Source organism: Pongo pygmaeus, chromosome 15 (genome assembly GCF_028885625.2).
Source record: "Pongo pygmaeus isolate AG05252 chromosome 15, NHGRI_mPonPyg2-v2.0_pri, whole genome shotgun sequence".
In the NCBI taxonomy this organism is placed as follows: Eukaryota; Metazoa; Chordata; class Mammalia; order Primates; family Hominidae; genus Pongo; species Pongo pygmaeus.
In genome coordinates, this window is record NC_072388.2 from 49148375 (window position 1) to 49173695 (window position 25321).

The following is a 25321-nucleotide window of genomic DNA, read 5'->3' on the forward strand; positions in this document are numbered from 1 at the left end:
AGGGACTCTGATGTGACGAAGGCAATCCTATAGGTTATCTAACTCACCTATACCTTCATTTAACTTTTATTTAACTGATACTTATTGAGGCTTTTTTTCTGTTAAAGTGATATGTGTTGACTGAAAACAATTTGGAATATATGAAAAAATATGGAAGAAAACAAGCTAAGCATGATCCCACTCAAAGAGAGTTCCTGTTTCACATATTTTCATCCATTTTTACACACACACACACACACACACACACACCTTTTATAAAATGGTATCATATTGCATATACTACTTGGAATCTTGCTTTTTAAAATTAACAACATATCATGAGCAGTAGCATATTATTCCACTGAATTGAATAAGTGTAATTCTCTTCCTGTTGCGTATTATTTTCCCTCAATTTTTATCATTAAAATAGTGTGATAAAGCTTATCATATATAAATCTGTATGCCTCTCTAATAAATTACTAGATGTGGAATTACTGAAAATAAAGAAGATAAATATTGCTTAAAGTTTTTGATAAACATTACCAACAAATTATGCTTCAAAATTGTTCTACCAATTTCTTTTTTTTTTTCCTTCAACTTTTATTTTAAGTTCCAGGGTATATGTGCAGGATGTACAGGTTTTTTACACAGGTAAATGTGTGCCATGGTGGTTTGCTGCACAGATCAATCCATCACCTTGGTATTAATATGAAGCCCAGCATCCATTAGCTATTCTTTCTGATGCTCTCCCTCCCTAACCCCTGTTGTACCAATTTCTACTCTCACCGGCAAATATTTAGTGATAGTAAGTATGCCCATAATTCCAAATATTTTCCAATTTGATAAAAAAAAGTCATTTAATTTGTTCATCAAGGGAAACATTATTCAGAATATTTTTTTTTTTAAGTTAGTCAAGTGAAGCAGTGAGAGTAAAGAAGGAACAAAGAAGTCTGTAGGGGTTGCATGCCCCTAGCCATGACCTGCAGGCCATTACATAATGTCAGAAACATGAGAAAACATTTAAATTTCCCTATTTACTTCAAAGACATAAAGTAATTCACATTGGAGAAAAACCCCATGAATGGAAGAAATTTGGTAAATCCTTGAGATTCTGTAGTTCTTTTCAAAAACATAACTAACAGTGGAGAAAAACCTCATAAATGTAAGAAATGTTATAAAGCCCTTGGATATTCCAGTTACCTTCATAACCACAAAAGTGCTCACGCTGGAGAGAAACGCTATGAATGTAGGGAATATGCGAAAGAATTAAGTTGTCTTAGTTACTTTCAAAGGGCTCATACTGGTGAAAAATCTTTTACATGTAAGAAATATGGTAAGGGAGTTATTCTTTCTAGTTCCCTTCAGAAACATGAAAGAAATAATACTAGACAGAAACCCTATAAATGTAAGAAATGTGGTAAAGTCTTCCGTCATTTCTGCTCCATGTGAAGACATGAAAGAACACATAGAAATCCTGTGACTATAAAAAATGTGGTAAAGCCTTCAATCAATACAGTTCCCTTAGAAGACATGAAAGCTCATACCGGAGAGAAACCCTATGAACGTCAAAAATGTGGTAAATCCTCCAGTCGTTTCAGTTACCTTCAAACACATGAGAGAACTCATACTGGTGATAAACTTTATGAATGTGAAAAATGTGGTAAAACCTTCAGACATTTCAGTTCCCTTCGAACACTGAAAAAACTCACACTGGAGAGAAACTCTATGAAGGTAAAAAAAAAAAATGTGGTAAAGCCTTTAATTGTTTCAATTACCTTGAAACACATGACAGAATTCATACTGGAGAGAAACCTTATGATTGTAAGACATGCGATAAAGCCTTCAGATATTCTAGTTCTGTATGTAAACATGAAATAACTTATACTTCATAGAAATCCTAGGAATGTAAGGAATGTGGGAAAACATTCAATTATCTGAGTTATCTTTGAAAATATGAAAAAAATTATACTGGAGAATAACCATATGTATATGAGAAATGTTGTAAAGCCTTTGTATGTTCCAGTTCCCTTTGAACACATAAAAAAAACTCATACTGAAGAAAAGCCTATGAATGTAAGGAATATGGGAAGGCATGTAATTTTGCCACTTCCCTTTTAAAATATAAAACTCATACTGGGGGGAAAATATGCATGTAAACTGTGGTAATGTCCTCAGTGTTTCCAGTTCTAGTTGAAGACATGAAAGAAGTCATTTCTGAAAATCCCTGTAAACATACGGAATGTGGGGATGCCTTTGTTTCTCTCAGGTACATTCAAAGACACATGACATGTGCACATTGGAGATGAATCTTATAAGAATGTACTCTGTATCTAAATCCCAGTACTTGGCAAAACAGGTAAGTTTCCATTTTAATAATTATTTCAAAAGTCATCTGAGAATGCCTATTGAAAAGAAATCTTATAAATTTAATTTGAAAAGCCTGATGCAAATTAAACATTGACTAATGCTCAAAACATGCACATGAATGAAATATTACACAAATTATAAATATATTGTGTTTATCAGTGGCTCATTCTTAATGAGGATCTCTGATCTATTGATTTCCACTTATTTTCCATGAAAATATTGAGGTGAGAATTCTGTAGACACCCTTTAAATGATAGTAAATGAATTCAATACATAGTGTTCTTTTGTTAGTTAATAATTTTTCTTTTTATGTCTAAAAGGTTGTTGGATCTATGAATGAATTAAAAATGTATTTCTAATATGTAGGTAAGATTTTTATGTAGTTTTTTAATTGGTCTGTGATTAACGTGTCATTGAAAACTGAGTCTTTGTTAATTTTGGGGGTTTTCTTACTGGTCTCATGTAAAAAGTTTTGGTTACCCCTCACCTATTAGATATATTCTACCTTTCTTTTTTATGGAAAAAGTATTCTCTTTTGGCACAAATAAGTCTATGCCATTGTTTTTGCTAATAGAGTTGGTATTAGAAAAAAAAAGAAATCCGTAACTTCTTGTGATCCATTATCATACGTTATGATACCTAATATGCCTTATTTTATTAATTGTTTCTAATGAGACATTCTTTTTATCAACTTATAAGAACTTACATATGAAAAATATTAAACCTAGTTTGGCATATTTTAGACAATATTTCCTGTTTTTTTACTTGTCTTTTAATTTTGTTTAAGCTGGTGGACATACATAAGTTTTAAATTTTCACGCAGTTAAATCTATCAACATTTCCTTTTAAGGTTTTATTCTTTATGTTCAGAAAGCCTTCCTCTGCTCTTAAAGCAGTTAGTTACTGATGGCTCTTTTGGTTTCACTTTTTTTTTTTTTTTTTTTGGAGATGGAGTCTCGCTCTGTCGCCCAGGCTGGAGTGCAGTGGTGCGCACTCAGCTCGCTGTAAGCTCTGACTCCTGGGTTCACGCCCTTCTCCTGCCTCAGCCTCCCGAGGAGCTGGGACTACAGGCGCCTGCCACGACGCCTGGCTAATTTTTTCTATTTTTAGTAGAGATGGGGTTTCACCGTGTTAGCCAGGATGGTCTTGATCTCCTGACCTCTTGATCCGCCCGCCTCGGCCTCTCAAAGTGCTGGGATTACAGGTGTGAACTTGACTATTTCCACATACGATTTTTTGACATCAGGTATGAGGTACGGAGCTACTTAAATTTCTTTTCAAATAATAAATTATCCAAACACTGCACATTAAAGAATCCAAATTGGCTAAGCACAGTGGCTCAAGTCTGTAATCTCAGCACTTTGGGAGGTAGATCACTTGAGTTTTAGACCAGCCCAGGAGTTTTAGATGAAACCCTGTCTCTAGAAAAAAAATTACAAAAAATTAGCTGGCTGTGATGTTTTATGCCTGTAGTCTCAGCTATTTCGGGGGCTGAAATGGGAGGATCATCTGGCTCTGGGAGGTCAATGATGCAGTGAGCTGTGATTGTGCCACCGCACTCCAGCCAGGGTGACAGAATGAAACCCTGTCTCAGACAAAAAAAAAAAAAAAGAATCCAACCTTTCACACAAACTGCAAATGTCACCTTTTATAACATTCACTATTTTAAATATTAAGGTTTTGTTATGAGGCTTTTTATTTCTATCATCTATCAATAATGAAAGCAGTGTTTTAGAAAGATTATTTTGTCAGTAATCAGTGGAATGCACTAAGAGTGGGGTGACTGGTGAGAGTAATGGTAGGTAGGATGTAGGAGTTTTAACAACCAGGAAGAAGAATCCTAGATTAAACTTAGGTGATGGGTTAATAGGTGCAGCAAACCCACCATGGCACATGTTTACCTATGTAACAAACCTGAACATCCTGCACATGTACCCCGGAACTTAAAATAAAGTGGAAAAGTCCTAGATTAAAAGAGAATGCCAGAAGAAAGGGTAAGAAAATTACATGAGGCAAATCTTTTGAAAATTTCATACCTAAGAGCCCTCTCAGTATAAAATCACAGGGATAGTAAAAATTATTAGCACTTCAACAGACGGAAGGCTGAACCATGAATATGAGCATCAAAGTTCCCTAACCCAACCAGAACTTATGATAGTATCAAGGAGCACGCAAATCTCCCTACTTTTAATTATTACTTCTATTACCAAGTATCGAGGTTGATCACAAAACCATGAAGAAATGAAAATGGATCAAATTCAATCACAGTAATGTCTTACCAGTAAGGGGTGCCAATGAAAGACTTTCGTTTTGCAATGGTAGCTGTTATTTTTGCAGCCACACCAAAGTCAGCTAGTGAGGAAAAAAACAGAAAATTTTAGTTCTTTACAATACACCAAACAACATTTTTACTTTCACCCGTAGGCATGGCAGTATTAATAATTCAAATATTAATGTTAGAAAAATGTGCATAAATTGAATACCTAAATCTCTTCTTGCTTAGTTCACAACATACTTATTAAAAAAATTTATTGGCACTTTACTAGAATGAAAATGTACTTTATTAAGAACAAAGTTAACAAAAAATATTTTTACTATATACACAATGAAGTTAATTTGGGAAAAAGAAAAAAAAAGCACAAAAAATAAAACACATGGGAAAAACACACACCTGTATTCCTTTTATCCTAATATAACAAGGATAGCATTCTGGTATTTTTTTTTTACAGTCATTTTTTTCTATGTATACACTTTTTAAGTGTTGTAGTTAAACATGATTGTATTGTAATCCCTGCTACTTGGGAGGATTAGGTGGGAGGATCTCCTGAGGCCAGGAGTCCAAGTACACAGTGAGCTATGACTGAATCACTGCACTCCAGCCTGGATGACAGAGTGAGACCATCTCCTTCTAAACAAACAAAATAACACACAGAAACACGTGGTTGTAAAATACTAAATAAATATACAGTCCATTTTTGTCATTTAACATACCAGATGTTACTCTTACACATTCATAGATATCAATGATTAAATAGATTTATCACAGTTTAACAGTTTTTCTATTGCTAGACTTAACGTTTGCATTTTTTCTACCACAAGTAATATTATGGTTAATGCTTCAGTGAATATGGATTTTCCATCTTTAGGTTTAATTTCCTTAAAATGAGTTTTGGGAGTAAAATTACTGGATCAAAAGTTAAACATTACTGCGACTCTTGATATGAAAATGAAATCTGTATAATGTTAATTCTCATTTAAAAATTTTATTAAAATGTCATTAAATTTTTGGAAAAAATTTTAGGAATTTGAAATAACATACCTAATTTTACATCGCCATGGTCTGTCAATAAAATATTAGCACCCTAGAACAAAAATACAAATACAATTAAATTAGCATCATAAAATTTCTTCCAATAGAATTGGCAATTTAAATGTATTAAATGAACTTACTTTTATATCTCTATGCATTTTGCCTTTAGTATGCAAATAGGCAAGACCCTAAAAGTTAAAAAAAAAAAAAGAATGTATCAGCAAAACTGTAAATGTGCCTCCTAAATTTTCTACTTAAATTCTTATTGAATAAGAAAAACTAGAATGTCTTTTTTTGGGGAGAAAAAAACCTAGATAAGTAAATCAATGTTTACTATATTTTAAAGATTTGTTTTTGTTTTTGAGACAGAGTCTCACTGCCCAGGCTGGAGTGCAGTGACAGTGATTTTGGCTCACTGCAGCCTCCATCTCCTGGGTTCAAGCGATTCACTTGCCTCAGCCTCCCAAGTAGCTGGGATTACAGGCATGCGCCACTGTGCCCAGCTAATTTTTGTATTTTTTAGTAGAGAAGGGGCTTCACCATGTTGGCCAGACTGGTCTTGAACTCCTGACCTCAAGTGATCCACCCGCCTTGGCCTCCCAAAGTGCTGGGATTACAAGCGTAAGCCACCACACCCAGCCTGAAGATTTCTAATTTATTTTCTGATAAAAATCAGAAATATTTCACTAAACACAATCAAGATATCGAATATATTCATTACTCCTAAAAGTTTCCTTATGTGGTGCTCCTTTATAATTTTCCCATTCTTCCCCACAACCCTCACAAACACTGATGTGCTTTCTGGCACTATAGATCAGGTTTTCAAAGTTGTCTGACTATTCTAGGTGTTTTACATTTCCACAGCAATTTTAGAATCAGCATGTCAACTTCTTTAATAAAAAGCCTCCTCAAATTGTGATTGGGGTTGCACTGAATCTACAGATCAATTTGTGAAGAATTATCATCTCAACAGTATTGAGGCTTCTGGTTTGTGAACACGGTATAGTTCTCCATTTATTTGGGTTTTTAATTTCTCTCAGCAGTTTTGTAGTTTTCTGTATGCAGGTGTTTATGCATCTTTTGTCATATTTATCCCTAAGAATGTCATATTCTTTATGTTATTATATGTTGTATTATTTTAACTTCTGATTGTCCGTTGCTAGTATATATAAATCTGATTGATTTTTGTATATTGATAGTGAATATTACAATCTTTCTAGCCTAATTTATTAGTTCTAGTAGCTACTTTGTAGATTTTGTTCCATTTTCTATACAGATGATTATGTGGTCTGTGAATAAAGAGAGTTGTACTTCCTACTTTCTAATCCAGATGCCTTTTATTTCATTATTTTCTCTTTTTGCACTGGCTGAAACCTCTAGGACAATGTTGAAAAGTAGCAGTAAAGGCAGACTTCATCACCCTGTTTGGGTGAGCTTGGAGGAAAAAACATCCCGTCTTTTACCATTAAGTATGATTTAGTCATAGGTTTTTCACAGGTACGCTTTATCAAGTTGACCAAGTTCCTTTCTATTCCTAGCATGTTCAGAACTTTATTAGGAATGAATGTTGGATTTTGCTAAATGCCCTTTCTGTGTGTATTTAGATGATAATGTGGTTTTTCTTTTTTAGTTGTTAAGTTGAAATGATTTTTGGATGTTAAACTAACACTGCATTCTAGAATAAACTCCACTTGTTTATGACGTATTAACTTTTAAAATATATTACTGGATTACCTTTGCTAAACCTTTTATTTTTAATGTTTGCACCTAGGTTTATGAAGAACATTAGTCTGTAGTTTTGTTCTCCTGTAAGATTGTTGTCTAATTTTGGTGTCAGAAAAATGCTGACTCAAAATGATTCGGGAATTATTCCTCATTCTTCAATTTTCTAGACAGGTATATATAGGATTGGCATTATTTCTTTCTTATATGTTTGGTAGAATTTACTGTATGGCATCATCTGGCCTGGAGTTTTCTTTGTGAGAATACATATAGGATTATTCAGGTTATTTATAATTGAGTGAGCTTTGGTAGTTTGTATCTCTTGTTGAAACTGCCCATTTTATTGGCATAATACTGTTCAAAATACTGTCTTGTTATCTAATATTTGTAAATTCTGTCTTGATATCTCATCATTCATTTCTGATGCTTATCACTTGTTTCTTCTCTTTTTACTTTTTTTCCTGATCAATCTGTCTAGATGTTTATCATTTTTATTGCTCATCCCAAAGAATCAGATTTTTATTTCACTGACATTCTCTATTACTATTTTTCTCCTTTCCATTTCATTTATTTCTACACTGATCTTTATTTCCTTTCTCCGCTTACTTTGCATTATATTTGCTCATCTTTTTCTAGCTTCTTAGGTGGAAGCTGAGGATACCGATTTTGAGAGCTTCTGTTTAGTGCTATAAATTTCCTTATAAGTACAGGCTGAATATCCCTATCTAAAATGCTTGGGACCAGAAATATTTCAGATTTCAGATTTTTTAGTACTTGCAGAATATATACTGGTTAAACATCCCTAATCAGAAAATAGAAAATACAAAATGCTCCAATGAGTATTTTCTTTGAGCATAATGTTAGACTTTCTTAAACATTTCTTGTAGGATAGGTCTGCTGGTGACTTGTTCTTTCAGTGTTTATAAGTTTGAAGAACTCTATTTTGCCTTTGTTTTTGAAAGAGATTTTCTCTAGGAATAGAATTTTAGGTTGACAATTTCTTTTCAGTACTTTAAAGATTTTCCACTGTCTTCTCACTTATTTCTAACAATAAATCTTCCTTGTCTTTGTTCTTTTGTGTATCATGAGTCCTGTTCTGAATGCTTCTAAGATGTTCTAATCAAATAAGCAATTTGATTCATGTGTCTTAGTGTAGTTTTTTTCGTTTTTTTTTTTTTTTTTTTGTGCTCAGGGTTTGTTGAGCACTGGATGTGTGGGTTCATATTAATAGTTATCATCAAATATGGACAATTTTCAGCCATCTCCCCTTTTCAGTTTGTCTCCCTTTTCTCTTTCGTTTCCCTTTTTTCTCTTTGTCTCTTTGTTCTCTTTTTTTTTTTTTTTTCTCATTTTTGTCCCTTTTTCTTCTGTTGTCCCTTCAAGGACACCAATTATATCCATATTAGGCCACTTGAAATTGTCCTACAGCTTAATGATACTCTTCATTTATAAAAAATTATTTTTTCTTTCCATGTTTCATTTTGAATATTTTCCATCTCTATGCCCTCAAATTCAAATATACGTTTTTTGCAATATTTAATCATCTGTTAATTTCATCCTTTGTTAATTCCATCAGACACTGTGGTTTTCATCTCTAGAAGTTTGACTTGGGCCTTTTTTATACCTTCCATATTTCAACTTGTTAAGCATCTTAAACAGTTATTATAACTGTTTTAATGTTTTTGTCTGCTAATTCTGGCATCTCTGTCAGTGTGGGTTAGTTTTACTGATTTTCATCTTATTATGCTTCTTTGCTTGTCTGGTAATCTTTGAGTAGATGCCCAACATTGTGAATTTTACTTTGTTGGGTGCTGTATATTTTTGAATTTTCAAAAATACTCCAATACTCTGAAGTACTCTCCAATATTCTACCTTAAATACTCTAACTGGCTTGGGACCCCACCTGGGTTCCTTCTCCCTGTACTGTGGCCTGAAAACTTTCCCAAGGCCATAAGCTGGGGCAATTTTATGGCTTCCTTGGTTTGTTTCCTATTTTTCAGGCCTCACTGTCCTTCATTACCTGATGTTCAGTTTCTTAAAAATCGCTGTTTCATATATTTTGCCTACTTTATTTGATTGTTTTGGGTAGCACGGTAAATCTACTTCTTGTTACTTGATTTTGACCAGATGTGGAAGTTTACCTGCATAATAGAATTTTAAAATTGGAAATAATCTTGGAGGTATTCCCTTCCTAAGCTTCATATATATTTTTTTTAATTTTAATTTTTGTCGGTACATAGTAGGTATATATTTATGGTGAATTTATTTGGTACAGGCGGCAATGTGAAATAAACACATCATGGAGAAAGCGGTATCCATCCCCTCAAACATTTATCCTTTGAGTTACAAGCAATTCAATGACACTCTGTTATCTTAAAATATAAAATTCAGTTATTACTGACTATAGTCACCCTGTTGTGTTATCAAATACTAGAACTTACTCATTCTTTCTTTTTTTTTTTTGGTACCCATTAACCATTCCCACTCCCCACCGACCATATCAAATCCCTTCTCAGCCTCTGGTAACCATCCTTCTACTTCCTATGTCTGTGAGTTAATTGTTTTGATTTTTAGATCCCACAAATAAGTAAGAACATGTGATGTTTGTCTTTCTGTCCCTGGCTTATTTCACTTAACATAAGGATCTCCAGCTCCATCCTTGTTCTTGAAAATAAGCCTCATTTTATATACTCATGCTCACATAACAATAGGAATGCATACATTCTGAGAAATGCATTGTTAGGCAATTTTGTTGTGCAAGTATCATAAAGGGTACCTGCATAAACATGGATGGTATATACACATAGCCTACTAAACACCTAGGGTATATGTATAGCCCTACTGTTCCTAAGCTACAAACCTGCACAGCATATTACTGTACTGATATTGTAGGAACTGTAACACAATGGCAATTACTGTGTATCTAAACATATCTAAGCACAGAAAAGGTACAGTAAAAATACAGTATTATAACCTTATGGGACCACTGTTGTATATGTAGCCCATTGTTGACTGAAATGTTATGCAGTACAGGATTGTATTTTGGGAACTAGAACTATATAAAAGATTACGGTCATATACCAGCGCCAGAGTGCAAATCCGACTTTGTTTTTTTTTTTTTTTAATTTTTTCACCTCTACTCAGTACTTTGTTTAATACTTAGGGAAACGATGAACTTTGGAAATTAAAATACAAAGAAAATGAATTTGTCAATAATTCTCTGCTATGAGTGTATGACTAAGTTTGTATTTTATGTAGATACAATGAAGTAGGTTTCTATGTTATGTAAACATAACAGGAATATACACACACATACATACATACATATATATTACACATCTCTCTCTCTATATATATATAAATATATATATGTTAGATAAACTAATCTGATTTATCTCTCAGTAAGATTGGCAGTGGTTATGTCTTTTAAAGCATGTGGGAACCAACTCTTCAAAACTGACTAGAACTTTTTCCTAGATCAGCCAAATCTCCCATTTTGAAAAATATTAGAGAACAACACATAGAGTATCAATTTCTTTCTAAATTGAAACTACACAATCTAGGAAATTTAGGGATAGAAGCATTAATTAACAATTATCAGTTGTAAATTACAAAAATACAAACCACAATCACTGCTACTTATTCCCTCCTCCAAATTTAAATGCCTTAAAGTATACGAACAAAATTGTTAATTCCTAATTTTCTCAGTGAGTAGTCTTTCAGGGCACTGAAAAAAATAAATAAATTGGGAGAAATACCACATACTCTATATCTTTACTGAATATTCATAACCCATTTTAGCATACTAAAAGTTCTCACAGGCCCTGAAGTAAAGAAACCTGTTTAATGCAATGTTAACCAAACTTACAAAAAGAGATTCTGCTATCAATAACACTTAATACCACATAGGACTAGGGTTTTCAGATAACGCCTTGAGTTAATGCTGTGCTAATTTATTTTATTTCAAGAGAAATAGTAAAAGCCCCTATGTCTCATGGAAGAGATTCCTTTTACTGCCATAAACTTGAAGGGAACGCTTAGACAACATGTTACAATTGAGAGGTTTGGTGATTCATTCTTGAAAACCAATTTACACAACTGAGGGCCAAGTGCTATAAAGCAGAATACCTCACATGACCACGGTGTGCACCAGCACCAAAGTGGAATTCCACATATGATCACTGTATATGTCGGCATCAGCTTAAATGAATTCATGTGATTCATTCATGAAAGAAAAATAACTAGTTTTACAGAATTATAAGAGATTAACAGAAAAATCATTTTGTTTTACCCTTTCTCTTTAAGGTAGACTATCATTTTATAGTTATCAATTGTCAGGCAATTGCCTTTCTAACTACATTAAGAAAATATTGCCTAGAATTGCCTTTCTAACTCCATTAAGAAAATATAGTACCTGTAAGGTTTCTCTGCATACATAGGCTATTTGCAATTCTGATAATGGTCCAGTAACTAGAAAGAAAAAGAGACCACATTGTTATACATTTAAACCTAACATTAGAAACGGTCTACTTAAAAAAATGACAAACTAGGCCAAGCGCAGTGGTTCACACCTGTAATCCCAGCACTTTGGGAGGCCAAGGCAGGCGGATCACGAGGTCAAGAGCTCGAGACCATCCTGGCCAACATGGTGAAACCCCGTCTCTACTAAAAATACAAAAATTGGCTGGGCATGGTGGTGTGCACCTGTAGTCCCAGCTACTCAGAAGGCTGAGGCAGGAGAATTGCTTGAACCTGGGAGGCAGGGGTTGCAGTGAGGTGAGATCACACCACTGCACTCCAGCCTGGCGGCAGAACGAGACACGGTCTCGGAAAAAAACAAAAAAAAAAACAAAACAAAACAAAAAACAGACGAACTATTATAAAACAATTTCTATTTATACAGTTGAGTGACTTCTCTTCTGATTGTGAGCATATATTATTTCTGTCATCAAGAAACAAAAACAAGAAGTAACACTGAGAATTTTTTCAAATGTACTTTAAAAGATTTAACTCCATAACAACTGTGGTCCTTGAAAATATTAAGCACTCACGTGCAAAGCACAGTGGTATGCATTATAGAAAGGTCTACACAATGCAATCCTGAACAATTTTTCAAAAATAAAGAAATACATGTAACTAGTTATACAGAGAAATAGAGAATCATAAAGAGATTGACTGTCTAATATATTAAAAGGCATCATATACTTTTTTATAGATCAAGATGCTATTTCTTTAGTATAATTCTTTACCACACCTATCAAAAGAGACGCTTGATCCAGTACCTTATCTAAGAATTTAAAAAATAACCGTGTCACTTTTGGCAACCAGATCTCTCCCTAATATGAAATATAAAATTCTTCTTATTTCAAGAACTCAACCAGAGGCTTTGGGACTATGCCTTTCAGTATCATGAGAGTAACTCTGGGGTGGTATCTGCTGACAGTGAAACCAAATCAGGTAGTCATGTGTATTCTTCACCTAGAGAAATTTCTACCGTGTATTTTAATCACTGGCTCTCTCTACCCATTCAGGAACATAAATTTTTGATTCTTAGTAACATGATAAATAGTAGTAAAAGAAAAAAAGTCACTTTATTAACAACATCTAATTATAAGTGTAGATTTTATTGATTATTATGCTATCTAGTATACTAACTACCGGGATGGGTACTACTTAGGTTCAATTTAATTCAACAAATATCAGGTTTAATAAGAGAAAGTCAGAATTTCATGAAAAAATAAAATTAATGTTTCAAAGCTATTCTTTAAACTCAAAAGTTGCAAAAAAAAAAAAAAAAAGCCAGCTATCTTGAGTGCTCTCATTTTATAAAAATGTAAATGGATATTTATTTATTTATTTATTGAGACAGTCTTGCTCTCTCACCCAGGCTGGAGTGCAGTGGCGTGATCTTGGTTCACTGCAACCACCACCTCCTGGGTGCAAGTGAGTCTCCTGCCTCAGTCTCCCAAGTAGCTGGGATTACAGGCGCCTGCCACCACACTTCGCTAATCTTTGTATTTTTAGTAGAGATGGGGTTTTACCATGTTGGCAAGGCTGGTCTCAAACTCCCGACCTCGGCCTCCCAAAGTGCTGGAATTACAGGCATGAGAAGATAGCAATTCTTTATAAAATCATAGAAAAAAATTAAATCCAGTGGCACAGAGAATTTTAAATCCACATGCCTAAGAGATAGCCTAAATCATAGTAATTTGTGTATTTGTAACATTTATGTGACGTTAAAACACTTTTGTTAATAAAGAGGTAGTGATCAGTGTTTAGACATCAGTCAGAATTTTTGCTGTTATGGATTATTTGTTGTGACAAAATTAGATAATTATGACATTTTAAAATTGATAATTAAGTACTATATTGATAAGTTTTTATTGTAATTTAAAAGTTTACTTCTGAGCTTTGCTTTCCCTCTCCTCTGGTAATGACTTAGTCAACTGGTAGGTATTCTTTCATTTTGCTATACATTTATGTTCTATATTTATACTTATAAAAATATAATTTTTAAAAGCCTAAGTATGACCAAGTATGTTATACATATTCTTTCACAATTCACTTTTTCCCTTTAAAAACAAGCCTTAGGGATATATACCCAGGTCAATAATTATGAAGTAACTTCATCGTTTTAAGTGCCACACAGTATTCCATATTACAGGTTGAAGAGTAGTTTATTTAACCACTGCTCTATTGACTGACATTTTAAAACTGAGCTCTGTAGTTACAACCTATTATTTGAAGTGAAACAGCACTTCTGTTTTTATATCTACTGTGGCTGCATTTGTAAACTGCATGACTAAAATTTGATAAGGTTTCCAACATAAAGATTTCAGCATAGAAACGTTTAAAAATATTTCACGTAATTCTTCAAAACAAATTATAAAATGAGTAGCTGCAATGGGAGTTTTACTATCCCATATCCATGTTAAACAAGGAGAAGAAAAATTATAAGGATCTATGTTTAGTCTCATAAATTCTAGAAATTCAAGAAATTGCCAGCAACAACAAAACAAATTAAAAGCTAAACAGTAGAGCCAAAACAAAACTTTCTAAACAGTATTAGAAGGTAATGTCAAATTCAACTCAGAAAACTGCCTAAATTAATAGAATACTAAATAAAATACTCGAAACTTTAAAACATACATATTAATACAAAAATATTACAGTAACAAGCAAATTGCTTTTCTGGTTAGCAGGTTAAGTTACTAAGACAGACACGTAACTTCCCTTCTGTGAGTTACCCCTTGCATTTCAATTTTTTTTTTACAAGGAAATTTAGGAAGTTTCATTTGTAGATAAAACACTTTCCTAGAGATATCTAAAGAGTAAAATTTGGATTATATAAATACTTTTGCATTTGTCAGTTCAGGCTCAGGCAAGTTTAATTGACTAACCAATAAAAAATAAATATAGATTTCCGTTATGCAGTGCTCCGGGAACAGAAGAATGCAAAATAGTAAGTCTACCTGTTAATTTCCGTGGTTAATTGGAAATATCAAACAACAATCATTAAAACCAAAGTCTGTTTAAAATGTAAAGTCAAATTAACAGTACCATGGTAAATATCTTGAAGTGATCCGCCACCACAGTATTCCATACAAATCCATAGTTTTTCCCGACTAATACAAAAAAGAAAGAAAATTATATTAGCTAGTAATTTTCAATCACTGAAATACTCTAAGGCTCTCACTCTTTAGCACACCAAAGTTCAGAATGGACTGTGAAGTGCAACAGGAAACTGCTATGTAATCTTGCTACAATACACAGAAAAGTACATTAATTTCAGCTTTGTTCCCATCTTCAGTGGTTTAGAATATGATCAGTTTTGTAAGTTAAAACACTTACTTGTAATCACTTACAATGTTTCATTAAAATTGCCAGATGAGGTATAACTATAAAAATGGGAGTACCATTATTAATATATAATAGGGGAAAACCGTAGAAATAGGAAGACCCTAAAAAATTTGGAACTTTGCAGTGTTTAAAAACATACATATATAGTAGCACTTACATAGAAGGGAGAGAGTGCAGTAGCAAAGAATATATAAAATACAGAGAGAGATGATGCTTTTTTTTCTCTTACCTAAGATAACTCCCAAAGTAGGCAACGATGTTACAATGTTTACATTCTTTAACCATAAATATTTCTTGTTGAATCAAAGAAAAATCATCTCCTGGAAAACAAAATAAGTTGTTTATTATATTACTCAAAATCTCTACATATGAAAAGAAGGAAGGAAAACTTTACAATAAATATTAGAGATGAGGAATGAGGCATTCTTAATACTTCAATGAAAATGTAAACTGGTAGAATCTTTCTATAAAGTCAGAAGTCTTTAAAATATACAGAATCTTTGAACCCACAATTTCACTTACAAATTTCTTTTTCTTAAGGAGATATGTACAGTATGTAGTACAGATATGTAGTACATAAGGAGATATGTACTACAGTATGGTTTAATAATGCAAGGATGGTTAAATAAATTACAGTACAGTGTGTTGTGACATGAAAATAGGTTTATATTATGTGAAAAAGGAGATTATACATTATTTAAGTATATAGAAAAAGTATTGCAAAAGTAATTTTGCTTTCTTCCTTTTTGGTCTGTATTTTACAATCAAACCCATATGAGTTAATTAGAAAAAGCTACATTAGGCCAGGCAGGGTGGCTCACGCCTGTAATTCCAGCACCTTGGGAGGCCGAGGCGGGCAGATCACTTGAAGTCAGGAGTTCAAGACCAGCTTGGCCAACATGGTGAAACCCCGTTTCTACTAAAAACACAAAAATTAGATGGGTGTGGTGGTGGCATCTGTAATCTTTAAACTTGAAATGGAACTTCAAGTTTAAAATCAGTGGGCAACATAGTGAGCCTCCCTCTCCCCCCGCTAAAAAAAAGTTCAGTGGTGTCCAGACAGACTCTGGCTCTAACTCAAAGTCATCTTAGAAAAACATACAAGGCCAAGAAGGAAAAACTCAGCAATTAGGTCTTAGATAAATAAACAACATCTTCACACAAGTCAGAGATATTTTTTCCCTTTATACTTTCAACTTTTTCAGTTCAAAACCAAAACTGAGCTTTAAATATTCTTGTCATGCCATTAAAAGCTTTTAAAGAACCTATCACTACTGATGTGGTTTAAACATATATTTAGTTTCATACAAAAATTAGCTGAGCATAGTGGCAGGTGCCTGTGGTCCCAGCTACTGGGGAGGCTAAGGCAGGAGAATCGCTTGAACCTGGGAGGCAGAGGTCGCAGTGAGCTGAGAGCACACCACTGCACTCCAGCCTGGCGACAGAGCGAGACTCCACCTCGAAAACAAAACAAAACAAAAACCCATAAATACATTTAGTTTAACTATTAATATGCCACATTTATTTATAATCATTGGAACTTTTTTTAACAGTCAATTCATGTTAACATTAACTGATAGTTCAGTTACAGAATTTCATGTTAGCAATTTTAAAGAGTTAGGGGAGCCAAACGATGGTACAATCTTCTAACTGATATGAACATCTGAGAGAAAACCTTTAAAGATAACCTACCTTTTATTTGTAACCTGGGAAAACATGTATTACATAAATGGTTACAAATACCTTAAACATAAGTGTGCGAATGGCTACTTGTTAAAATTGAAAATGTACTTCTTAATGGTTTTACAATAAAAGAGGATCAAAGGAGATAATCCAAAATAGAAGATGATCTCCTGTTCCTCATTATCAGTTTAGGCAGAAGCTGTGAGTAAGCCCTGAAGGTGACAGTAGAAAGTCTGCCTACCTAGGTGCAGAGGAAAGGCCCTGCTTTCTGTGTTCACTCACGGGCACCAGAATACTTTCTTCTTTTATATCACTCCTCCATCTGAGCCTTTTCCATCATAGCATTAAAACTTCTTCTTTACGCATGCTAATTTCCCTCAAACTGGCTAAATTCTAGCCCATCTTTCATGTTTGAAAAAATATGAATTATAAAGGAGAGCAAAGCAGCACATAATTTTGTTAATATATGTGTATATATATATTAACACATATATATATAGTCCATTCTCACACTGCTATACAGAACTGCCCAAGACTGGGTAATTTATAAAGAAAAGAGGTTTAATTGACTTACATTTCTGCATGGCTTGGGAGGTCTCGGGAAACTTACAATCATGGCAGAAGGGGAAGCAGGCAAGTCTTACATTGTGGCAGGTGAGAGAGTGTGTGTGTGTTAGAGGAACTGTCAGACACTTATAAAACCACCAGATCTCATGAGAACTCACTATCATGAGAACTCATTATCATGAGAATAGCATGGGGGAAACCACCTCCATGATCCAATCACCTCCCACCAGGCCTCTCCTTCGACGCCTGAGAATTACAATTCAAGATGAGATTTGGGTGGGGACACAAAGCCTAACCATATCAATATGTTATTCTTTGGATTCCCACCTACTCACTTTTAAATGTGCACAGAAGCCTTATATCTGAGCTGTGCTGAGAAATTCTTCAGTTAAGTCTGGGATTTAGAACAGATTTTCTCACAGGAGTAGCTTCACATAATATGGTGCCTAACTTCTCAATTGTGTGTAAATTCTTAAACTGACCCATAAAAGTCAATAATATGGCTGAATTAATACTACTAGTAACAAACTACCACCTCTTGGTAGTAGTTTGAGTTCTGGGTTCCACCCCGCAACTGTGTTTCCAGCAGCAGCTAAGTGAGGTTTCTATCAGGGAAGGTGAGGTCTTGGCGAGAGGGAGTGACAACTTTTTACAGCTGTAGCTGGAAGCAAGAATTCCCAAGCACAGGTTATTAATAACTCAGATGTTTGAACTCCAGCTTCAGATATATTCTTCATATATCTGCTTCACTATTATATTATTTGAAACTTTAATGCAAAGAGAGTAACATCTTCTGTGAACTGAAATTGTACCATGGAAGAGACTTACATAAAGCTAGTATTTTTGTAGTTTATCCTGAGAGGTAAGTAAGCTAAATATGGTTATCACAGATGTAGCTATTCTTTGATGGCCTATATCAGCCTCATAAAAATAATCTGAAATTCGGATAGTTGATTTTATTCTTTTAACTGGGTGATATGCCAAATTAATATTCCTTTCCACTGAGATGTGGCATAAAATCCACTAGGTTCAGAGAACTTAGGCTTGTAGGTTCCAGCCCTGTTGCTCACCAGTCTGGGCAACGTAGAGAGATCTCGTCTTTACAAAGTAATAAGCTAGGCATGGTGGCATGCATCTGTAGTCCCAGCTACTCAGGAGGCTGAGGTAGGAGGACTGCTTGAGCCCAAGAGTTTGAGGTTGCAGTGAGCTATAATCACGCCACTGCACTTCAGACTGGGGAACAGAGTGAGAGCCTGTCTCCAAAGAAAAAGGTACTTGCTTAAAGAAGAGAAATTTTATTCTTCACACCCTGACAATGTAAAGATGAGACTAGTTGAGAACCACAGAGCCCCTTATCTTATCTTCAGTTTTGACTATATACCTATTATTTCCATCTGAATGTCTTGCTAGTACCTTACATTTAATATATGCCCTGAAGTACCAATATCTTCTCTTAAAAACCAATTTTTCTTCCTGACTTTACAGTTTGTGTTAATGACACTTTATTCTAAAGGATTAATCACTACCAGTCTGTTCATAGCCCTCCTAACAAAATCTCCATCCATGGCACTGTTTGTGTCATGTGACCTTCTACTAGCCGAAGGAACCAGGGTGAACAACTGACTTGAAAAGAACTAATCCATAGCCTGGCAAGAGCTAATCACATTTGATCTCTTGAAAATGTGAACCATGGAGACTCGGTCAGTTGTCAGTTACCAGCAGAATCATAATAAAAGTGAAATATTAGAATAAGAGGCCATGAATGACTATAGCTAAGATTCCTAGAGATGTCCTACTGGAAACCTGGCTGCTGAGTACATCCTTACACAGGAAAGGGAGAAATACCAGAGACTGAAAGTACAGGTTGTTTTTTTTCTCCTCTTTTCTGTAAGGGCAGTTGCAGGTTCTACCAAACCACAGACAGAGATGGGAATCACTGAAAACAGATATTTATTTCCTTGGGCTCCTCAAGAATGCATGAGTGTGTGTGTGTGTGTGTGTGAGAGAGAGAGAGAGACAGAGAGAGAGAGAGACAGTGAGTGTGTGTGTGTGTGTGTAAGAGAACTCAGCCTGATACTCCTAGAAAAAATAAAAATTACCCCCTTCAGCCAGAAAGGGGAAATATGTAGAGCCAAAAGGGATGGTAGTTCTGTATCTGAGACAGTAGACACTGGAACTAGTCCTAATTAAAATGATAAATTATTAAAAGCTCCTAAAACTGGCCTGAGCCCTGGGAGGTAGCTATAAAAATTAACTAAGAAATGTAGATATTAGTTATAGCATGCTGGGTTCTAAATGATGTTAACATTGGGGGCTTGTGTTTCAAAGTTGTTTGAAAAACCACTGTATTACTGTTTAAATTAAGCATGTTCAGTAACCACTAGAGCAATGATCACAGCCTCCAACATAGTGTTTCAAGGCTGACATTAAGAGACAGATTTGCTAAAAAGTGTAGCAAGTACAAGATCCTGAAGGCCAAGTTTTCTGCCCCTTGTTTCTAAGCCACCTTCTGCCTAGCAGGCACACTGCAACTCTAAACTACAATTTTTAACTGGAGTGGGCAGCCAACCCCCTAAAACAAGTTACACTACGAAGATACAGCCTTAGTATCTGGGGTCACCTTGAGGGGTTGGTCTTTGCTCCCAGTTTCACAGCTTTGAATACAATTAGCCAATGCCAGTGTTAGCTACCACTTGCTTCTGCTACCATCAGTGCATCAAAATAGGATCAAGTTACACATTATTAATGCCACACTCAAAACACTTGTAAAAACATAGTAAGAAAAAAGTAGAAATCTTGGGAAGCAAAAGACTAGAAGTTCAGAGCTTCCTAATACTATCTGCAGGTCGACATAAAGCAGTTAAGCCTTCATACTCTGGGGATGAACTGGAGTAAGTCGGTTGCACCCCTCATGTATAAGGGTCCTCTGCATTACATTTGGATTCAATACCCTCTTAAAACTTTCTTGCCATCAAATGAGTCCTAACAAATAGTACCTGGGAAGTGATTAAAAGCAGGAGACCCTCAGATTTTTTTCAAAAAAAGGTACTCAGCATGAAAACCTGGTTGTGCCAAGATAAAAGGCAGTAAGATTCATCACACCCCTCCCTCCAAACATATGACAGTAGATCATAGATTTAATACTGAGGTAATTAATTCAACCAATGTCTATAATTATGTGGATAGCTATGTTTCCTGAGCACAAAGTCTATTATCTCTCTTTTTTTTTTTTTTGAGATGGAGTCTTGCTCTGTCGCCCAGGCTAAAGTGCGGTGGTGTGATCTCAGCTCATTGCAACCTCTACCTCCTGGGTTCAAGTGATTCTCCTGCCCCAGCTTCCAGAGTAGCTGGGATTACTTTTTGTATTTTTAATAGAGACGGGGTTTCACCATGTTGGCCAGGATGGTCTCAAACTCCCGACTTCAGGTGATCCACCAGCCTTGGTCTCCCAAACCACTGGTATTACAGGCAAGAGCCACAGCACCCAGCTTATTATCTCTTAAACTCCTAAAATTGTGTTCCAAGCTATAAGCTTGAACTAATACCAAAAACTATCCTCTAATATTACATACTGAACTTTTTTTTTTTTCTTTCGAGACAGGGTTTCACTCTATTGCCCAGGCTAGAGTGAGTACAGTGGCACAATCTTGGCTCACTGCAGCCTCAACCTCCTGGGCTCAAGCAATTCTCCCACCTCAGCCCCCTAACTAGCTGGGTTTACAGGCACATGTCATGACACCTAGCTAATTTTTGTATTCTTTGTAGAGCCTGGGTTTTGCCATGTTGCCCAGGCTGGTCTCGAACTTCTGAGCTCAAGCGATCTGCCTGACTCAGCCTTCCAAAGTGCTAGGATTACAGGTGTGAGCCACCATACCTGGCCTGAGCTTTCAAAAAGTTAGCACATTATAATAATTCTACAAAAAGCATATTAGTGAGCATTTTCCATTTGTTATTTCATCAAATAGCAACTGGTTTACGCTTTTTATGTCTACTGTATTTCTACTTCATTGTTCATGTTAAAATTATTAACATGATGCTTCTGAGTTGTATTTCCTATTTTAATCCTCTAATTTTTAATTAATCTCACAGAATTATTAATAAATCCATGACACTGGATTTGGTAGTGATTTCCTAGATACAACACCAAAAGCACACGTAACAAAAGCAAAAACAGAGAGATGAAACTGCATCAAATTTCAAAATTTTGGCTGGGTGCAGAGGCTCATGTATAATCCCAACACTTTAAAAGGCCAAAGTAGGAAGATCATATGAGCCCAGGAGTTCAAGACCAGCCTGGGCAACATAGCAAGACTCTGTCTCCACAAAAAAAAACACAAAAATTAGCCAGATGTGGTGGCGTGTGCCTGTAGCCCCACCTACTCGGGAGGCTGAGCTGGGAGGATCACTTGAGCCCAGGAGTTCAAGGCTGCAGTGAGCTATGACCACCACTGCACTCCAGCCTGGGTAACACAGCAAGACCCTGTCTCAAAAAAAAAAAAAAATTTTGTTCACGAAAGGACACAATCAACAAAGTGAAAAAGCAACCTATAGGAGAAAATATTTGCAAATCCTATATCTGGTAAGATATATCTGGTAGAGAAGTTAATATCCAGAATATGTAAAGAAAACTATCAGACTCATGCCTATCCTATATAGGTATCAATAATGGAAACTACCATTTCTTAAACTAAAAATAATTGTTTTATTCCATATTATTGTATCCACATTAATATACTTATCTTAGAAAAGTAAGCCAATGTAGAAAAATATAAAGAATGTAAGCCACATACAGCAGCTCATGCCTGAAATCCCCACTATTCAGGAGGCTGGGGTGGGAGGACTGCTTGAGCCCATGAGTTTGAGGCTGCACTGAGCTATGACTGCACCACTGCACTCCAGCCTGAGACTCTGTCTCAAAAAAAAGAAAAAAAAGGAAAAAAAAAAAAGAGAATGAAATAAAAATCACCCATAAATGTACCAGAGACACCCACTGTTAGCTTTCTGTTTGTTCAAGAGACAAGGTCTTGCTGTCACCCAGGCTGAAATGCAGGGACATGATCATTGCTCACTGCAGCCTCAAACTCCTGGGCTCAGGCAGTCCTTCTGCCTCAGCCTCCCAGGTAGCTGGGACTACAGGTATATGCTGCCATATCTGGCTAATATTTTCAAAAATTTTTAGTAGAGACGTGATCTCCATTATGTTGCTCAGGCTGACACCATGAGCATTTTGATTTTTTTTCCAGTCCTGTAAGTACTATACTTATGAAGTTCTGCATATCACATACACAATTTGGACCATACTCCAGAGTTTCACAGACTATTTTCACTAATCAATATTTTGCAAGCATTGCTCATGTCATTAAAAATCACATAAAAGTTACCCAAACTGGAAAGAAATAAGTTAAAAAATCTCTGTTCACAGATGACATGATCATGTATATATAGAAAATCTTAAAGTCCATTAAAAAAACTATTAGAACAAATAAATTCAGCAAAATTGTAAGATACAAAATCAAAACAGAAAAATCAGTTGTGTTTCTATACATAGTGAACAATCAGACAAGGAAATTAAGAAAACAATTTATTTACAATAGCATCAGAAAGAACAATTAGGCCGGGTGCAGTGGCTCACGCCTGTAATTCCAGCACGGGCAGATCACTTGAGGTCAGGAGTTAGAGATCAGCCTGGCCAACATGGTGAAACCCTGTCTCTACTAAAAATACAAAAATTAGCTGGGCGTGGTGGTGGGCGCCTGTACTCCCAGCTGCTTGGGAGGCTGAAGAATGAGAATCACTTGAATCTGGGAGGTGGAGGTTGCAGTGAGCTGAGATCATGCCACCGCACTCCAGCCTGGGCGACAAAGTGAGAATCCATCTCAAAAAAACAAAAAACAAAAAACAAAAGAACAATTAGAAATAAACTGAACTAAGGAACTGAAAGACTTGTGCACTAAAAACTATAAAACACTGCTGAAAGATATTAAAGATGACACAAGTAAGTGGAAAGACATCCCATGCTCATGGATTGAAAATTTTAATATTATTATTATTATTTTTGTTTGTTTGTTTTGAGACAGAGTCTTGCCTGTCACCCAGGCTGGAGTGCAGTGGCACAATCTCAACTCGCTGCAACCTCCGCCTCCTGGGGTTCAAGTGATTCTTCTGCCTCAGCCTCCCGAGTAGCTGGGACTACAGGCACATGCCACCACACCGGGCTAATTTTTGTATTTTTAGTAGAGACGGGTTTCACCATATTGGCGAGGCTGGTCTCGAACTCCTGACCTCGTGATCCGCCCACCTGAGCCTCCCAAAGTGCTGGGATTACAAGCATGAGCCACCGTGCCCAACCCAACTTAACACTACTAAGATGTCAATACTACCCAAAGTCATATAAATAGCTACACAATCCCTATGAAAAATTCTGGTAACATTTTTTTTTGCAGAAATAAAAAAGAATCATTCTAAAATTTGTATAAAATTTTAAGAGACTCTCCATAGCCAAAACAATTTTGAAAAAGAAGAACAAAGTTGGAAGACTCATGCTTCCTGATTTCAAAACTTACTAAAAGCTACCATAATCAAAACAGTAGGGTACTGGCATAAAGACAGATATATTAAAGACCAATGGAATAGAACCGACAGCCCAGAAACAAACCCTCATGTAGTATATATGGTCAAATGATCTTCAACAAGGGTATCAGCACTACTTGACGGGGAGAGGGCAGTCTCTTCAACAAATGGTGTTGGGGAAACTGGATATTCACATGCAAAAGAATGAAGTTGGACCCCTGCCTTAAACCATACACAAAACTTAAAATGATTTAAAGATACAAATGTAAGACCCCAAACTATCAAACTCCTAGAAGAAATCACAGAAGAAAAGCTTCATGATATCAGATTTGGCAGTTATTTCTGGTATATGATACCAAAAGCACAGGTAACACAAAACAGATGAGACTGCACATGAAATTAAAAAAATTTTGTTCACCAAAGGACAAAATCAACAGAGTTGAAAAGGCAACCTATAGAACAGGAGAAAATATTTTCAAATCCTGTATCTAAGAAAGGTTTAATATCCAGAATATATAAAGAACTCCTACGACTCACAAGAAAAAAATCAAATGACCTAATTTTAAAAATGGGAAAGGACTTGAATAGATATTTATCCAAAGACGACCTGCAAACAGCCAATAAGCACATGAAAACATGCTCAACATCATTAATCAGAGAAACTCAAATAAAACCACAATGAGATGTCACTTCACATCCATTAGGATGGCTACAATTTAAAAAAAAAAGCAGAAAATAAAACTGGTTAGAGGTGATGTGGAGAAGCTAGAACCCTCGTATACTGTTATTGACATTGCGAACTGGTGAGACTGCTACAGAAAACAGTATAACAGTTTCTCAACAAATTAAAGGTGCAACTATCATATGACCAATAATCATGCTTTTAGGTTTATATCCAAAAGAACTGAAAATAGGATCTCAAAGAGAGATTTGTACACCCATGTTCATAGCAGCACTATTTACAATAGCCAAGAGGTAGAGGCAACCCAGTTTGACAGAATGCCTATTGACAGATGAATGAATAAAACTGTAGTATATGAAAAACATGCAGACTTAAAAAGGAAGGAAATCCTGTCATATGCTATAACACAGATGAACCTTGAGAACATTATGCTAAGTGAAACAGCCTAGTCAGAAAAGGACAAATACTGCATGATTCCACTTATATAAAGTATCTAAAGGAGCCAAATTCATAGATACCAACAGTAGAATGGTGGTTACTAGTGGCTGTGGGGAGGCAGCAAAGAGGAGTTGTTGTTTAAT

The 25321-nt window shown here is 35.4% G+C and overlaps 1 protein-coding gene across 6 annotated transcripts in view; it reads right to left on the bottom strand.

The window, feature by feature from the left end:
• MAP4K5 (mitogen-activated protein kinase kinase kinase kinase 5) overlaps positions 1-25321 on the bottom strand; it is a 112749-nt gene that overhangs the window by 50470 nt on the left and 36958 nt on the right. For all 6 annotated transcript variants that reach the window (XM_063651201.1, XM_063651203.1, XM_054447623.2 and 3 more), the window contains 6 exons: positions 15468-15558; positions 14939-15003; positions 11793-11848; positions 5797-5844; positions 5666-5708; positions 4626-4698 (listed from right to left, as the gene is read on the bottom strand). In XM_063651201.1, the coding sequence (XP_063507271.1) occupies positions 4626-4698; positions 5666-5708; positions 5797-5844; positions 11793-11848; positions 14939-15003; positions 15468-15558 (376 nt within the window). The remainder of the gene's footprint in view (positions 1-4625; positions 4699-5665; positions 5709-5796; positions 5845-11792; positions 11849-14938; positions 15004-15467; positions 15559-25321) is intronic.